The 18,214-nt window shown below is 34.6% G+C and overlaps 2 protein-coding genes across 2 annotated transcripts in view; one reads left to right on the forward strand and one right to left on the reverse strand.

Moving 5' to 3' along the window:
• The window catches only part of Bicra (BRD4 interacting chromatin remodeling complex associated protein), a 98,958-nt gene extending 93,020 nt beyond the window's left edge, over positions 1-5,938 (forward strand). Inside the window, exons 6-8 of the mRNA XM_036358567.2 lie at positions 48-146; positions 221-359; positions 2,699-5,938. Of these exons, the coding sequence (XP_036214460.2) occupies positions 48-146; positions 221-359; positions 2,699-5,518 (3,058 nt within the window). The 3' untranslated portion in view covers positions 5,519-5,938. The remainder of the gene's footprint in view (positions 1-47; positions 147-220; positions 360-2,698) is intronic.
• Positions 5,939-11,616: 5,678 nt separating this feature from the next.
• alpha-Man-Ib (alpha-Mannosidase class I b) lies at positions 11,617-18,098 on the reverse strand. Its single transcript, XM_014232520.3, has 8 exons — positions 18,013-18,098; positions 17,592-17,922; positions 17,172-17,492; positions 15,753-16,260; positions 15,540-15,688; positions 15,278-15,469; positions 15,026-15,213; positions 11,617-14,952 (listed from the first exon to the last, which is right to left on the reverse strand). The coding sequence occupies exons 2-8, from the start codon at positions 17,697-17,699 to the stop codon at positions 14,304-14,306; spliced, it is 2,115 nt and encodes a 704-aa protein (XP_014087995.3). The 5' UTR covers positions 17,700-17,922; positions 18,013-18,098; the 3' UTR covers positions 11,617-14,303.
• Between the last annotated feature and the right edge of the window lie 116 nt (positions 18,099-18,214).

Below are 18,214 nucleotides of genomic sequence, written 5' to 3' on the forward strand. Positions count from 1 at the left end.
CAATATATTTATTTGTAAGCTTATAATTTGTTTGTGTGTTACTTCAGGTTTCTCCGGCAATTGGAATTGGATCAGCAGGCTTGCTTGAATCCCGACTATGTCAATCCGTTTCAGAACAAAGAGGAGGCTGTCAAACGGCTTATAAGGTATGTTTGCCGAAAAGTTTTACCATTTCAACTTTATTGTTTTCTAATCCATACCGAATTCTTTGTTTCCACAGATATCACTGCATGTATGAAAGTGTTGAGGACTTACCTTATGAAGATGAGGAGCGCTTCGAACACACGGCGTTGCAATATCAGGAGAAATACCATAAAATTTCCAACAAATATCAAAAGATTTTAATGCAAGAGTCAACGGTGAGTATTCACTTGCAAAAGAGAGTAATTAATAAGCGGAAATTAAATTGTAAACATTTTCTATTCGCCTAGTTAACTCTTCATTCTCGCATCGAGATAATTTTAATGCCAAAAATTGTTATAATTTTAGACTAAATATTCCGTAGAAACTAATGAGTAGCATGAAAAAATATGAATGAAGCTTAAAAATGCAATCAGTCAGAACGGTCTCCATTAGACCCTTATAAAAGTCAATGTAATCGTTGTCCTCTTCTTCAAGACTTTTTGTTTATGCATGCGCTCTGAAAATGACCCAGTAGTTCATTACCGAAAACAAATATACGAGGTTTTTGGATTCATTTAGAGTTTTTATATTCTTTTGAGTAAAATATTCCGTTACGTGTTTGAAAATATTCAATATTCTTATTCACTTTTGTGATTAGTAGTCAAAACTTGATATATAGGACTAACTGCTGAAAGAAACAACGTAACTACGTCTCAAATTAGTCCTTTATAATATCAATGTATCCAGAGTTACTTACACCTCCTTTAACGATATAATCAATGTTAAAACAAGAAAAAACGAAAACTTCGGTTGCACGGAAGCTAGAATATCCTTCACGAAAAAAACTTTCCATACAAGAACTTGATTGTGGTCGTTCAGTTTGTATGGCAGCTATATGCTATAGTGATCCGTTGTCGGAGGTTCCGACAAATGAGCTGCTTCTTGATGTGTGGAAAATTACAGACAGACGAACATGGCTACATCGAATCAGCTGATCAATTATACATATATATATATTTTATAGGGTCTCCGACGTTTCCTTCTAGGTGTTACAAACTTCGTTACAAACTTAGATACCCTGTTCTAGGTTTAAAAATAGACTTTGAGGATACATTTTGATGCAACTTTGACGTTTTTTGAATAATTTCATGGAGATAATCGCTCTTTTTTTTTAATTTGATGAAACTTTTACAGTTATGACCTTAGGCTCTGTCATTTAAGAGTTAGCAAATCCGCATATTTATTTAATCCGTTTACTGATTTCCTTAATAATACTTTTTTATACTCTCGCAACTTGTTGCTACAGAGTATAATAGTTTTGTTCACCTAACGGTTGTTTGTATCACCTAAAACTAATCGAGTTAGATATAGGGTTATATATATATAAATGATCAGGATGAAGAGACGAGTTGAAATCCGGGTGACTGTCTGTCCGTCCGTCCGTCTGTCCGTCCGTCCGTGCAAGCTCTAACTTGAGTAAAAATTGAGATATCTTTATGAAACTTGGTAGACATGTTTCATGGTACTGTGAGACGGTTGGTATTGCAGATGGGCGTAATCGGACCACTGCCACGCCCACAAAACGCCATTAATCAAAAACAAATAACTTGCCATAACTAAGCTCCGCAATAAGATACAAGACTGTTATTTGGTACACAGGATCACATTAGGGAGGGGCATCTGCAGTTAAAATTTGTGGGCGTGGTCCCGCCTCTAATAGGTTTAACGTGCATATCTCCTAAACCGCTAATGCTATAATAACAAAATTCACTGGAAGCAAATGTTTTTAGCACTTCTATTGACGGTGTGAAAATAGTTGAAATCGGGTGGCAACTCCGCCCACTCCCCATATAACGGTACTGTTAAAAACTACTAAAAGCGCGATAAATCAAGCACTAAACACGCCAGAGACATTAAATTTTATCTCTGAGATGGTATAAGATGACTTTATAGGAACCGCGTTCAAAATTAGACAGTGGGCGTGACACAGCCCACTTTTAGGTGAAAACCCATATCTTGAGATCTGCTTAACCGATTTCAACCAAATTCGGTGCGTAACGTTCTTTTCATGTTTCTATGTCATAGTGCGAAAATTGGCGAAATCGGACTACAACCACGCTTACTTCCCATGTAACACCATTTTCAATTCCATCTGATTCTTTCACTTTCCACTATGCAAATCAGGTAACAATGATTATATCGGGGTAAAACTTTGCGTGAATAATGCAATTATCAGTATGCCACCTTGCGGCCAAAAATTGTCTAAATCGAACCAAAACTGTTCAAACCCCTAAGTACTAAATATGTGGACCCCAGTGCCTATAGTTGACCTTCTACCGAAAATATCAGTCAATCCACAAAGAAATCTCAAACGAGTATACCATTTGACTTTGCGAGAGTATAAAATGTTCGGTTATATCCGAACTTAGCCCTTCCTTACTTGTTTTTATATATATATATATTTTTATAATGTAAAAATTTTTTTTTGTATTTTGAGGTTAAAAGAGATCAGGTTTTTAATATAAATACAAAGAGAAATAAAACTAACGCTTATAACACTTTATATCGCTTACAGCTGGAGCATCGCACATCTGAGACCTGTCAAATTCAACAGCTGATGATTGATGATTTAAGGGCAGAAATGGAGCACTTACGAAACGCTGAACGCGAACAGGCCCTCTACGAACAACAGCACCAACAAAAAGATTTGCATGAACCAAAGTGTGAATCCCTGATGGCCACAACAGCACATGAGCTCAAACAAGAAATGAAAGCTGTAAAAGACGAACCGGAAGCAGAGGGCGATAAGGCACCCTACAACAACATTGGCGCTGCCTTAAAATCGTTTGAAATCAAAACTGAACCCAACGACAATAGCAACAGCAAAGCGAACTCAACAGGCATTCAGGCCACACCAGCAGCGACAGCAACAACAACAGCGCCAACAATTGTGGATAAATTTGATTTGCTGAAGCATAGCACGAGCCACAACAATACGCCAAATAATGCCACCAACAAACAACAGCGTGTGATGCCGACTGATCAACAACAAAAACCACAACAACAGTCGGATGAGAAGAACCAGAATGATTTGCTGCCGAAGAAAGAGGAGAAGCGCAACTGGCACAATGCTGTCAGTGGTGAGGCAGGATCGTACGCGACTGATTCGCATTTCGATTCGTTCGACTCGGAAGTCGCCAAAGACAAATTAGGCGCGTCCAATTTCTATGCAAACTGCAACAAGCAGCTGAACGGGACAATCAAGCGTGAAAACGTTCCGTCGTCAGTTGCGTGCGGCTATGTCAAAAAGGAGTTTGAGAATTTCGATATAGAATCTGAAATAACGCCGAGTTTCATAATGAAGAAGGTCGAGCATAAAGAAGTGGGGCCACTGCCGTCGCCATCGCCAGCAAGCAACGCCAAAATGCAAAACAAGCACAGCCGCGAGAAGAATGAACGCAGCAATGCGCATGAGCAGCAACAACAACAAAAGTCAGTCGCAAGTGCGCCGAGTAATAACAGCTTTGCTGCACAGTACTTGCAGCACAACACAAAGCAACAACAGCTGCAACAGCAACAGCAAATGAAACAGCAGCAGCACCAACAACAGCAACAGCAGCAACAACAACAAGACGACGGTTGGCTTTGCTTGCAGAAAGAATTGAGTCTTATCAGCGCCCAAAACAAAATGCTCATGCAGCTACAAGATCAACAACAAATGACCTTGCAGCAACAACAACAGCAACACTCTACGCTTAACAATGGCCAGTCTGGGCAACTAATAGATCTTTTCCCCAATGGCTGCATCAACAAAAACAATCAGTTGAGCCCCAGCAGCAACGACTCTAGCCAACAACAACAGCAGCAGCAGAACTGTGATCAACAAGGTGTGCAGTCCGTAAACGACGAACCGCAGCAGAACCATCACCAGGACCAACAAGGCCAGCAGCAACAACAACAAGAACAACAAAATGCCCACAATCCCATGCAATCGTCACTAAACGAGTTCTTCGACTCTGGCGATGACATGGCCGACGTGCATAAGTCGGTGGAGACTCGACTAGAGGCCATGTTCGGTGAATCACCGGTGCATTTAAGCAAAAGCGGTGGCAGCGACCCACATGACATTGAAGCTGGACTCGAGGATATTTTCGGCGATGGCAAATCTAACGATGACAATGTTGACAACAAATCGAAACAACAACAACAGCAGCAACGTTTGTGGGATACCGAGCTAAATGCGGCGAACAGTTTTATGCGCGTCACAAACACGCAAGAGAATGTGCTCTTCGAAAGTGAACAACAGCAGATGCACCTAAATGAGCAGCACATGCAACAGAGCATGCAATTGAGCATCAGCGGCAACACAACGCGTTGGATGCAAAACATCGACGCACCCTTCGGTGATTTCATAGACAATGCTAGCGTTGATTGTGAGATTTCGCGCAAAAGGCGTTGGAATGCTGAATTGATGGCGGTTGATGCGGACGATACGCTTGACGGTGCCAAGAAAATCTGCCCCATGTCGGCGTCATCAAGTTCATCGGGCTCACCGATATCGGCGCAACAACAGCAATCGCGCCAGCATCACGACAGTATCATGGAGGCCGATCTGCTGTCACTACACGACGGTATACGCGTGGAACCAGCCGCCGCGCAGATGCTACAGATGTCCACGCAACAACAGGGCGTCTTCTGCCAAACGCAACATCAATTCAGCAACCTGCTGGACGGTGTCGGCGGTCTTCATCAACAACATTTTAACAACGCGCAACAACAGCACAATATGCAACAACAACAATCGCATCATTCACTGCACTCACAGCTGCAGGCGCATATACACAACAATCACATTGGTGGCGGCGACTTCGATGACGACATCAGCCGACACGTTCAGAATGCCATCGACAGCATACTCAATCTGCAAAACAGCGAATCGGCAGACTCGCTAAACTTCTCGCTGGATCACTCGATGGGATCACTGCTAGGCGACAGTATACTCGATGATCGCCAACAACAACAGACGTCGGTGAATTGTCAAGATGGCGTCAAACGCAGACACCATCTCGTCGACGAGTTGGGCGATTGCCTGATCAGCGGTGGCGGCAGTGGGCCGGCAGCGGGCGACAATGCTAGCAACATACTGTTGGACAGTAGTCAACATCATCATGTACAACAACAACAGTTGGCGTTACTAAATCATAATCATCTGCAGAGCATGCAGCAAAACAATCATCATCATCACCATCAACAACAACAACAGCAGCAACAGCAACCGCAACAACACCACCATCAGCAACAGGAAACGTCGCAGCAAGCATTGTTAGCGAACGATTTCAGTTGCGTTGCCGCCGGTCTGGTGGATGAGGCGGTCAAGTCGATAATGACATCCTGACAACTTACTGCAGCGGATCAGCAGCAGCAACAGCAGCCGCCACAACAACAACAGCCACAGCAAGCGTCAGCCACAAAGCAACGCGTTGTTACTGCTAAGGCCACAACGACTGCCGCAGCGGCTATAACCGCAATCGCCGCCGCTGGTAATATGGTTGGCAATAGTCATAATAATATTGTAAATACTGGAGTGTTGCTGGAGTTCAATACCAGCGCTTTATGAGCTGTGCGTCATAAAAGGAGTACTTAGTAGTAGAATGTGTGCAGCAGTGAGCGTAATGAGCGTGTAAGAGAGTGCCTGTGCGAATGTAGAGTGAATAACAATTTTTAACGAACTTTAGTTGTAACTTAGGGAGACCGAGAACACCCAATATGAGCGAGTTAGTGGCGAATTGCTTAAATTTATTTTCTAACATTTTTGGTTTTATTAGCGCTTTTGACAAGTTTTAACCTAAGAAACTATTTATTTTATTTTATTATCATTTTACAGAAGCTTGTGTGGTTAAATTCGAATTCCAACACATCGCAATTTTGCACTTTCTTGAAAAGCATTTTCAATACTGAATTTGTTTTAAAATAAAGCAATTTTGGTTAAAATATAAATATTTTTTCCCCCTTTTATTAATATATATATTTTTTTTTTGTATAACATTTTAGTTGTTTTGTTAAAATTTTAAGTTTTAATAATTTTTTTTTATTATAAATATTTCAAAGAATTGTAACTACTAATTAAAAAAAACTTTAACAATTTAAATTTTTTTATTATATAAAAATAAAATTAAATATTTTCTTTAAAATAATTTAAATTATTTTTTTTTTATTAAACATATTTTTAAATTTAAATTTTACATTTAATTTTTTTTTATATAAAAAAATTAAAATTGCTGAAGTTTTTTTTATATATATGTATATACAATTGAAATTTTTATAATGTAAAAAAATTAAAATGAGAAAAATAAAATTTTAATTTTAACAAACCAATAAAGAAAAAAGAAATTGCTAAAGTTTTCTGCAAAAAATATTTATATTTCTTTGATATATTTTTTTATATAATTAAATAAATTGGTAAAAATATTATTTATTTTTAGCATGCACTTGAACAATAAAATAAAAACGATGAAAATTTCTAATATTTTATTTAGCATTTGCTATTTTCACGAAATGTGTTGCAAGTCGTTGGCAAACTTGAAATTTCTTCTGCCACATCAAGTGATTTTGTAATTTTATAGCAAAAAAAAAAAAAACAATTGCGCTTTCGCTTCAATCATACATAGTATACCTCTTCTCGGGTGTCGCTGCTCCAAAAAGTAAATATATAAATTTAGCTTTAAGTTGATATTATAATTTTTAGTGATTTGTAAGCTTAATGTAGCAACAATTTGTTTTGTTTTATATATTTTAGATAAATTAAAAATATTTAATTTGTTAAAATTTATACTTTCCGAATATATGTATGTACATACAAAAGTATTTATGTTTGTATGTTTGCCAGTTTATGTTTTTATGTAATATGCACTTTTAATTTTCAAAAAAATTATTTTTAAATTAATTATAAAATTGTGTTCCATAACCTAAATAATATTTAATAAACGAAGAACTTAAGCACTAATGAGATAGTTCTAAAAAGCAATAAATTAAACTGAATGACAAGCGCCATGTGAATAGAGTGAAATTGCACAAATTTTATACAACCCAAATGGAGAAGCAATAAAAGCTTAATTTCAAATCGAAAAAATATTGCCAAAAAAGGCACCGTTTAAAAGGACAAAGTTTCTGCCGTTCAGCAGACAGTACTGAAAGCTTAATAGAAATATGTGAGGGGGGAGCCACCCACAAACACACATACATATATAGCGTGCGCTGCACGAAGCTCGAAAATTGTTGTCTTTCAACACAAGCTCCAAACGCTAAACGCTTTTAGGAAGGCTGTAGATGTGTGTCTATCAGCAAGTCACTTTTTAAACGAGCGTTTAGACTACAAACCGACAACAAACGAACGAACGAACTCGTGCAACTGAATTCTTTAAATCAATAAATTGTCTTAACAATGCTTTAAAGCAACAAAAATAATTAGCTAAATTTTATTTAAAATAAAAGATATTACAAATTTAACAATTATGTATGTAATTATGTACTTTAAAATTAAAATTACAAAAAAAAAACAAAAACATCACAATCGCCGCTAAAATGTCCACAATAAGTGGGCGTGGCAAACGAATTGGTTGTAAACTACGCAATTATGTTTAAAATGTATGTGGCTTTCGTAAAACAAATAATAATATTAAAAAACAAAAAAAAGTTTCAATTAAATGGATAAAATAAAAACGTTTGTAGAGCTTAGCAAGTAAAGAGAAATTGAAACTGGAAAATTGCATTAAGAAACAAAACCAAATTGTAAAGCAATCGCTGCATGCATTCTTATGTACAATGGCAGTTGCGCTTGTACAAAGCTAAGAAAGAAATACGTTGCCAACTTTGTTAAAAAAATGTTCAAAACTTTGCAATACAACTATGCGTTTACAAAATGAAAACCTTAAGCATAACTATCACATAAAAAGTATTGTAATTGATTACAGTAATTTAAAAACAGTTATCAATGGCGAGCGTTTACGAACATGTGCTCGCTTCGTCATTTCTTTTTATTTGATTTTTTTGTTTTTTGTTTTTGTACATAACTAATTGAAATTGTTAGTGAAAATTGTAAGATAGCAACAAACAAAATCTAGATGTGAGAAAAATTTCCTTTTTAAAATGTATGATAACAATCAGTGTTTGTATGTGTATTAAAAAGAACTATTATCAAATCCAGAAACTGAAAAATAAACACTTAAAACAATTTTAATGAAAACAAAAACAAAAAAAAAGAAAACAAAAACTATTATCTATAAAAGAGATACAAGACAGCGCCAGTATTGGCGATTGTTGCATGTATTCATGGGCCCACACACCTATAGCATATAAATAACATATATGCGCATCGGTAATTGAGGTTATGTCTGACTAGAGATAATATAGTTTTGGCTAACAAGTGTTTTTTAGTTCAGATATCCAAAAATTCAAATACGCAAAAATTCGAAAGCGCCCAAAACTTAGCTATATAATACCAATATTCTTCATAGACTTTTGGGTGATAACATTATGGTTTATATAAATTCTAAGTAGTTTCGTTAGTAGTACTTATCGTGCCGTACTTATTATATTCAGTACCATTGTACTACTAATGTTGCAGATCCTTAGTTTTAAATCTATTTTTCAAATGCAAACTTTGAGGTTAGATTCACAACTTCATTTCAATCCAAATTTTAAGCAACATTGTACTGCTAATGTTGCAGATTTTAAGCTCATAGCTTTAGCTTTCAGTCTTAACTCTATTTTGTTAAATTCAAACTTCGAAGTTTGGTTCGAAAAGTTATAAAAGCTATTTGACTTTATTTTATTACAATGTTAAGCAACATTCGCAAATTGTCAAAGTAGCCATTAACTATGTCAACGCGGATGGTGGATCGGCAACAAATTTACGCTTGAACCTAACTTGACAAAAAGAAAGGTTGATAGTTAGTATAAACTCATGAGAATATAACCTTATATCAGAAATGTCGTTAATTTATCTAATTTAGCTTCTTACTGCCGCTTTCTATTGTCTGTCGCTATAATCTCATTTGAACACATAAACTCTGTAGAGAACTAACCTCAAAATTTCTCTTTAAAATATCTTTAACTTTTTTTTTCTATAATGCATAATTTTTTTTTAGGTTTATTGTTCCTAAAAGGATCTAAGTTACATATATTTTCCTCAAATCTCTTCAAAACTGCAAACTAGCAAACTATTATATAACCTTAACAGCAAAAATCATGAAAATCGAAAGCTGATCCTTACAACTATATATGTCTGTATGTATGTGTGCACATGAGCACATGCAACTGCAACCAATTATCAGTGTGAACCTACAAGTTATTTATCTAAACGTACATACATATATATATATATATATATACATGCATACATACATACATACATACATATTTATATAAGTTAGTAAAGATTGCGAGAGCAAACCTAAATGGCGACAACAACAAATTCTAGTTAATAGGAAACTACTGAACTTAAACTGAGGTACATAAATAAAATTCAATAATAAAGAAAGAAAAATAAGCAAAACAAAGCAAAAAGTATCGAAACACAAAGGATACGTAACTTCATTCAATTTAAATACGCATCAAATGTAACTAATTGTAATTGTATTTAGTAGTTTTTAAGTCAATATTTACTGATGAATGTGTATGTGTAACTCGGAGGCGCGATTAAAAAGGAATGCAACAATTTTTTTTAATTCAAAACAAAAATTAAAGTAACTTAATTATCTTAAATAAAAAACAAATAATAATAATAAATAATGTTTACACAACACATTACTACTAAAATTAAAGTTAATACAACTAAATAATGTATTTAATAAATTTATAATAATGATATATATATTGTATGTATGTATGTAAAATTTTAAAAAGTCTCACAAATATTTTATAAAAAAAAAACAACTCGAAAACAACAACAAAAAATCAGAATGAAACAAATAAGCAAGTTTAATATTATCTATTGGTATATTAAGTTAGTCAAAGTATCGTCGGAAATTATAAGTAAAAATCTAAATATAAAGCAAATTATAAAAATGCAAGTTGGACTTAATATACATATGTACAGATGTATATGTATTAAAGAAATAAAAAACAAAACAAAAATACAAAGGAAAACGTTTAAAAGCAGCCGAGTAAGCGCAGTAGTCGTGTTTGTTTGTTTGCATGTGAGTGTGCGCACAAGTCGGCGGCGTGAAGTGCGCAAAGTGTGCACACTTACCCAAACACTACACTCACCCACCTGGCGCATACTTACAAAATACAAAGTGAAACAACAAAAACAAAGCATGAAAACACACTGTTATCAGGTGTTGACATAAATATTTAATAAAGAAAATTAATAAATTATAAAATATATATTTTTGCACGTTTATTTTCCATGTAATAGGAAAAGCTTTCGCAAACTTTGCATTTCAGAAGTAAGTACTCATGTGGTATTAAACAGAGTTTTAAAGGCTTTGTTCCGGAACGGGTACCGATTTGTATGCAGGATCTATGCTCTCGGAAGTATTTCCTAAACACAATCTGCTATTTGAATAAATGCTTGCAAGACTATTTTTTGATTGTGAAATATTTTCATACCCTGAACAGGATAACAACCAGAGGGAAACGTCGGAGACGCCAAAAGAATTATAAATAAATGATCAGCGTGACGGACGAGCTGAGTTGATATAGCCATGCCCGTCTGTCTGTCTGTATATACGTTAACTAGTTTTTTTAGGTTTTGGGTTATTGTTCTGCAAATTTTCACACGTACTTTTTTCTACAAACATTTTTCGAAACTGCCAATTTTGGACGAAGTAATTTTTCAGATTTGACCACTATAACAAATAGCTACCCTACAACTAACCGATCATATTGAAGTCCTTGTATGGAAAACTCTTTTATTTGACAAGGTAACTTCAATTCAAAATTTGGCGCGTCTTTTTGCCAAGGGCATCGCTACAATCTTCGGACGTATAGTTCAGATCGGAACAAAATAGCATATAGCTGTAGTTCAAACTGTTCGATCAAAATCAAGAAAAAATATTTTTGTATCCTTATATGCTATAAAATTGCACCTCTGAAGGGTGTTATAGCTACGGTGCAGACGAAATTAACGTTTTTTCTTGTTATCAAATAATTTGATGGATAATTCGATAAGAAGAGTGAAATGTGGTTTTATGGTGGGTGTGTATTTAACTACTTAATGTATTTGGTCAAATATACATTCTTTTCCAATTTTGCGTCCGTTTGTTATTCTAAAAGTTATAGTTATATATATATACATACGTATACACTAGGAGGTTTCTCAGTGCCTTCCAAAGTACGAGCGCTTTTAGAAAACCTTTTATTAGTTATTCTTAATTTACCCGTTCCGCCAGTAATAATGAAGCTTTTGTTCTACACTACCAATTTTCTCACCTCAATTCTTATTCATTTTTATGTGTACATATATATACCTATATATCAAATAAAAAACACTTTTCCATTTTCAATAAGACAATTTTATTGTTTTATATTTGTGAGTAGGTAATAATAAAAATGGTCAAATAAACACAAAAACACATAATATTAAATATACAAATGTATACTTGCTATACACCCGTTATTTGTGCCTGCTTTAAGATAACAATTAACAACTTTTTAGTTGAAAGACGTTTTTTAATTTAAATAAAAATTGCAATTTTAAAAAAAAATAAAAATAATTTGATTAATAAATAATTTAGACTGTTGTACAACTAAATTCCAACAATAATTGTGATTGTGTGCATAAGTGTTGAGACATAATCAGAGACGGCGATTCTAATAAAGTTTTTTTTTCCTTAAGGCTCCTGGCCTTAGCTTAAGTTATTTTTACTGATTATGTAGTTTTCTTTTGCATATTTTTATTTTTTTTTTTTTTTATAAAAGAAAGCAAATTTATGCATAGCATATTAAAAGTATTACTGGAGTTGCTGGTATGCTTGAGGTTATGTGGCAGTTCACTTCAAGTTTTACTTTCTTAAAAACACACTGCTAAAGAGCTATTGAGTTAAATATGAAGCGGAAAACACTTAAAAACCAAATATGTGCGAAGAAATAATGATTTTCAAGAGTTTAGCGTAATAATAATAATTGCTTTTTTTATATAATGCTTACTAATGAAAGTAAACATTTTTTGATGAAATAGAATGCTCTATCTCTAGTAAGCAGGCTTTTTGAATATTTAAAATACACACATTTTTCTTGTTTACTTATTTTAGATGTATTCCTCTCTGGCTTATGAGTTGCTTTAGTTAGTATATTCGTTATAATTGATGCTTGCGCATACATACATACATACATCTATAGCACAATTGAGCAAATACATATTTAAGTTGTTTACTACTGTAATTTTATTTTACTATTTTACTGTTTTTTTGTTTTTGTACTTATTAAAATTGTTTATTGTTGATCATGTTGGTGATCATGCTACTTTACTATTTTTTAATATATTTAAGCCAGATAAGATTTACATGCATAGTGAATTGTAGATTTTTGGTCTTTTTCAGGGTTGCGGTTTTTTAATTTAAAAATTGAAAATCTATTTTGTAATTCCAACATCTTGGATTAAGAACTAAATTTTCAATTTCAAATTCCGTTAATTTTGGTTAAAAATTGTGAATCTAATTTTACCATATTTTTTGGGATTAAATTTTTTTTTCAAATCTGTATTAGTGTTTAAAAATTTATAAATTATTTTTAATTAAAATTTTTATATATGCAACCCGGTTATTTATGTATTAATAATAATTTTAGTGTTAAATTACAGTATAATTCACTGTTATTTTTATCAACTCCAATACCTAGTACGTGAAAAAAGTAGCAAAATTTAAAATTTTCTATGAAAAAAAATAATATCAACTTGAATATTTTTGCAACTAGCAAATTTAAAATACTCAAAATTTGCAAATAAAACTATTATTTTAATTTAAAATTGTATAACACATGTTGTAGGGAGCGATTTGTTAGACGGCGAATACACATGAAACTTAGCTTAGCTTAGTGCCGCTTGAATATACAATATACGCGCATGCGTTGTCTAAAAAAAAGTGGTACAGTGCGAGTCACGTGGGTTTTAATATACTGCACATACATAAATACATAAGTTTTTTATTATAGGAATAAAAATAAATGTTTACTACAATATATTGAAATACAGTTACATATTTATATATTATGAAATTAAATATTTGATATCATTTTTTTTACAGCAACTACGATTAAAATGTTATTATCTCTAATCCGTTGAGTTTTGGTGCAAGTCGTGCATAGTACACTTTTTACAATTATTTTTATGCGTTACATATAAAGATATATGTATGTATAGACTGGATCTTTTTTACTTTGAAATAAAAATTCAAACAAGTTTTTGTACGCAGATGTTACCTAAAAGGAATCAGAACTGAAGCTAAAACTCCAATATCAAGACGGTAAAAGTGACGCTAACTCTGCGCATAAGATAGTGAAGCCGTTATACATAAATATGGACGCAATTCCAAATTGCGTTAATTTTTTCTAATAAATTAGACAAATTGTTTAATACTTAAAAAAAAAATAAAATTAACAATCTACAGAACGCCTCAAGGTATGCTTGTAAGGAAAAAATTTTTTTTTTTGTAGAAACGTATCAAACTGTGATTTTATGTGTCATTACAAAGTGATTGTTTAAGAAAAACCTCATAAAATTTTCTCTCACGGCGAGTGCGGCGAGCGTAGATTTATATTTTGCGGTCTGTGACAATCTGGTTCTTAAATAAGACCAACACTTTTCTTTTGGTAATCTTCTAAATGTTAATTATTTCATAATTAACAACTAACGGAGATCGTGCGCATTCTCTTTGCTAACCGTTAAAATTTTTTTAAGTTAGTTCATTTTATAAATAATTTAAAAATAGTAATAAATAATATCGTTGACATACAAGCATACATACATATGTATATACATAAATATGGTATATAAAGTAGTTTATTGTTATGCGACAAATTGGATTGCATGCTAGAGTTGTATAAATAATTGTTGTTGTAAATATTTACATTGCGAGTTGTATCAACTCAATTCGATTCGCTTTAAAATAGTCATAGTCATGTACAAACGTTTCACACAAATACACACACACGCGTACCCACATGCAAGCAACAGCACGAACTTAATGATTTCGCAATGGCACCAGATGTGCCTCGGAATTGATTACCCATTTATCTAAGTCGATCTCCTTGCGATTATCGCTAAATAATAGATAGAAATACTTAAGCGTTTCACCCAACCAAAAGCTTTCCATCATATCACGCAGTCTTGTATTGAATATATGCTTGACATTGCCAATGGACGTGTAACCGTAGGCCACTTTGGTGTGCTTCTCGAATGCTTGGAATATATTCCAGCCCATATCCTGATAGGTGCGATTGCCGGTTAAGGCATAAAAATAATATAAGCTTTCTACGAATTCGGGACGCAAAAGATTATGCGCATCATTGGGTTTCACATAAATCTCCTGCTCTTCATTTGTGGTGAGCGCAAAGTAGGATATTTCCGGCGCCAATTGTGTCGGCTGACGCATATATGTTTGATAGCAGGTTTCGAGCAGATCACGTGCGAGCAACAAATGTGAGGTGGGCATGCCGAATTTGTGGCCCAACAACAGTGTGCCCGGCAAATAGCAAGTGAGATGATCCATTTTTGGTTTGAAATCTTTGCCATTTATCAATTCACCAATGTAGACATGCTGCTCTTTGGGCGTACGACGCAGCAGCTTCGTAAGCACACCGTCAATTGCGCGCATATAATCCACAATTAGACTGTGTAGAGGTGGATAAGTGAATTAGGTGAAGTTTTATGTAAAGTTAGTACACAGATATTACAAATACTTACAAATCATCGGTTTTCCGCCCGGTCTGTAGCCACTGCTTTAGCAGATACTCATAATAGGAGTCACCACGTGCGCCCAGTGAGATTGTGGCGTAATTTCTGAATGTGCCGGTGTTGGCGTTGATAAATATTGGCACGAGACCGCTAGTTTTCTCCAAAGCATGCACTTTCTTATTAACTGCATGCGTTACCTGTTACCAACAAAAAAAAAAAAAATTTGGGACCTTATACAGTTTGAAAAACGCAAAAACTTACTTTTTCATAAATCGGTATATTAGTCGAACGACTGAGATCCCGAAATTCTAATTGTATTGTTGTAACCTCGCTAGTTGAACTGTCCGGCGACCATTTGGGTGAATGCGCTGACATTGAAGCCAGATTTACATCCGAATATGGTATGCCCGAGGGGGAGAGGAAACATGGCAGCATACGATTGCCCAATTCGATCTTTTAGAAAGTAACACATATATAAAGATCGTTAAATTTAAACCTCAAGTGTATTACAAAAACAACGCACCGACTTGCTCAGAAACATTTTATCGCCACTCAGGTGATAAGCCGACAGCAAACCACCCAATATACGTATTGTCACCTCGAACAGATTTACATCACGATTGATATCAAATGTCAAGAAATTGCTAACCCACTCGCGACCTTCAGTAAATTCTGTTGTAAAAGAAAAACGTTTAAAAAATATTTATTTATGTAAAAGTTAAAATTTTCGATTTACCATCCTCCAAACCCATTATGTACATTGTGTCCAATGAGTCCACTATCGTCAAACCCAAACCGAACCAATCGTGTGAACTTTGCGATAACGGTTTTAGATTGTCATGACCCCAAGCGTATTTTTTATAACCATTCCAGGAATGCTTAAAAGCGGCTACAACAGCAGTCTGCCGCTCATTGGTTGCACCATGGAAATGCTGTTTTTGCGCTACCAACTTGGCATCCATATTATTGATATAATCTGTAATTAAAACGTTATTGGTTCCGGGCACCACCCGTGGGTTGAGTACCGCTGCTTCCAAGGCGGCACGATCATTGTCTTCACCACCGCCAGATTGTGCTTCGACAGCAGGTTCATCGATGCGATTATCATTGTTTTCTTGTATGCTTATTTTGTTGGGAAATTCGACTAAAGGTCCTTGTAATAAACTTTCCTTCGGACCTTCTTCGACATGGTGCAGATTACCGTCGCTTTTCTTATTGAGATTGGGCGTGTCGAGCACCTTTATCTGGAAAATAATAAAATGGTAAAATATTGTTATGAATTTTGTGAAAGTAAGCAAAGTAAAATTGCTTTGGCGTGATTTGTTTGGTTTAATAAGCAGCACATGCTTGCAGATTATATAAGTAAGCATAGATGACCGGTAATCAAACAATTGTTACGTCAAAAATATTTAATAATTTTTGTTGATTGCAGAAGTATTGTACAAAACCTTGTCAATATCTTGCCGTATCTCACAAAAGTCATTTAAAAAACAGAAAAAACGTTAAGTTTCCCTACAAGAACTTGGTTTTTTACGTTGTTTGTAGGTGCCATTCTATAGTGGTCCGATTGGAAATATTTCTTCTGATATTGTAGCGTGTAGCCTAGGGCAATAATATGTGCCAAATTTCGTGGAGATATCTCGTAAAATAAAAACTATTTTGATCGTCAGTTTGTATGGCGAGAAAAGGATTTCATTTAAAAAACCCGCAGTTAGCATTTATACGGATAGACGGACATGATCAGCTAGTCACGCTAATTATTTATATATAGAATCTACGACGTTTCATTGTGGGTCTTACAAACTTTGTGGCAAACTTAATATGATAACCATGATCAGTGTTTACAAAAATCGAATCCGATTGACTTAACAAATCATGTGTAAATATTTTATTACTTCCGATTTACCGCATGCGGAAATTAATTTTTGTCTATCTTTTATGTACTTGTATGTGTGTTATGTACTTGTGAACATGTGTGCATATTTGTATTTATTCAACATTTGTTAAAACCCATTTGATTGGCTTGTGGCGACAAGTATTATTTGCCGTGGCTTTCTATGATAAGATAAGGTTTGTGGAGGCCTACAGATACCACTCGACATTGCATACGCCCACTGATTTTATGTTTATTTGCTTGTATTGTAAATATACTCACGTCTTTAAATACCGGCGCATTGTCATTTGAGAATGACAGCGGTGGTGGTCCAATATCTTGCAAAGGGTTATTCAGATTTTTATTAAGATTTTCCGCATCTAGCGCGTTCAAACTATCGCTAAGCCCATTCTGCACTAAACCGGCACTGTTTGCCACCTCACGATTTTCGCGATATAAGAAACTGCCGCCGTTATTGCCAATTAATCTGCTATTCTCTGCATCGATTTGGTCATTATATAAAACTAAGACTAATGTTAAGCATAACGCCAGCACGGCTAAAATGATAAGGTTGCGTTGGCAACGTGGTAATTGATTCCAAGACTGCAAAACAAAAAAAAGAACAATACACTCTTTGTTCAGTTGCGAAATTTTGGTTAATACATTTAGCATATATCTATATACATATATGGGGATACGTACTCGTCGCAAGCTACGTCGTTGGGGCTGTTTCGTAGCGAGGCTGTCATCTTCCGTGTCGTTCACACCGACACCGGACAATGTTACCGAAATGTGATCGCTTTTATCCATCGCTCCGCAGAGGTATTATTACCACAAATTCCACACACAATTGACTTCCGACGCAGCTACTCGTCGAACCTTTACTGTTCCCAAACAAAGTACACCAATTCGCTTTTGCTTGCGTACAAAATCGATTTTATACCCTTTAATTTAGAATAGCACCAACAACATGATGACAGCGGGTAACCAGCGCATCAATAATTTATGATATTTTTTATGCTGACTAACTTATCTGCAAATAATGCGATAATAAACGAAAGTAGAATCGTTAACCGCAGAAAATTTATCCATAACCACACGTAAACAATTTCCAAACACAAACCTAGGAAACCTTTTCTTTGCAACCAATTTTGACTACTGCCTTTACATTTTTTTCTGCTTTTAGAAATTTACTTTGCTACAGGGTTGCATGTTGTCGTGCGAAGAGAATGTGTCAAACAAAGACTAATTTGGAAAGTGTAGAAAATTAGTACTATTTAAATTTATAATTATTTGACATACAAATGCATATAATATTTGGAAAT

The sequence above is a fragment of the Bactrocera oleae genome, chromosome 2 (genome assembly GCF_042242935.1).
Source record: "Bactrocera oleae isolate idBacOlea1 chromosome 2, idBacOlea1, whole genome shotgun sequence".
Lineage (NCBI taxonomy): Eukaryota > Metazoa > Arthropoda > Insecta > Diptera > Tephritidae > Bactrocera > Bactrocera oleae.

What these genes read in the sequence shown, in the direction of transcription:
- alpha-Man-Ib (XM_014232520.3), bottom strand. Translation starts at nt 17,699, where the DNA reads ATGGATAAAAGCGATCACATTTCGGTAACATTGTCCGGTGTCGGTGTG. An exon ending in AACGACGTAGCTTGCGACGA is followed by an intron (nt 17,493 to 17,591) that starts GTACGTATCCCC and finishes TTTGTTTTGCAG; the next exon opens with TCTTGGAATCAATTACCACG. An exon ending in ATATACCGATTTATGAAAAA is followed by an intron (nt 15,214 to 15,277) that starts GTAAGTTTTTGC and finishes TGTTGGTAACAG; the next exon opens with GTAACGCATGCAGTTAATAA.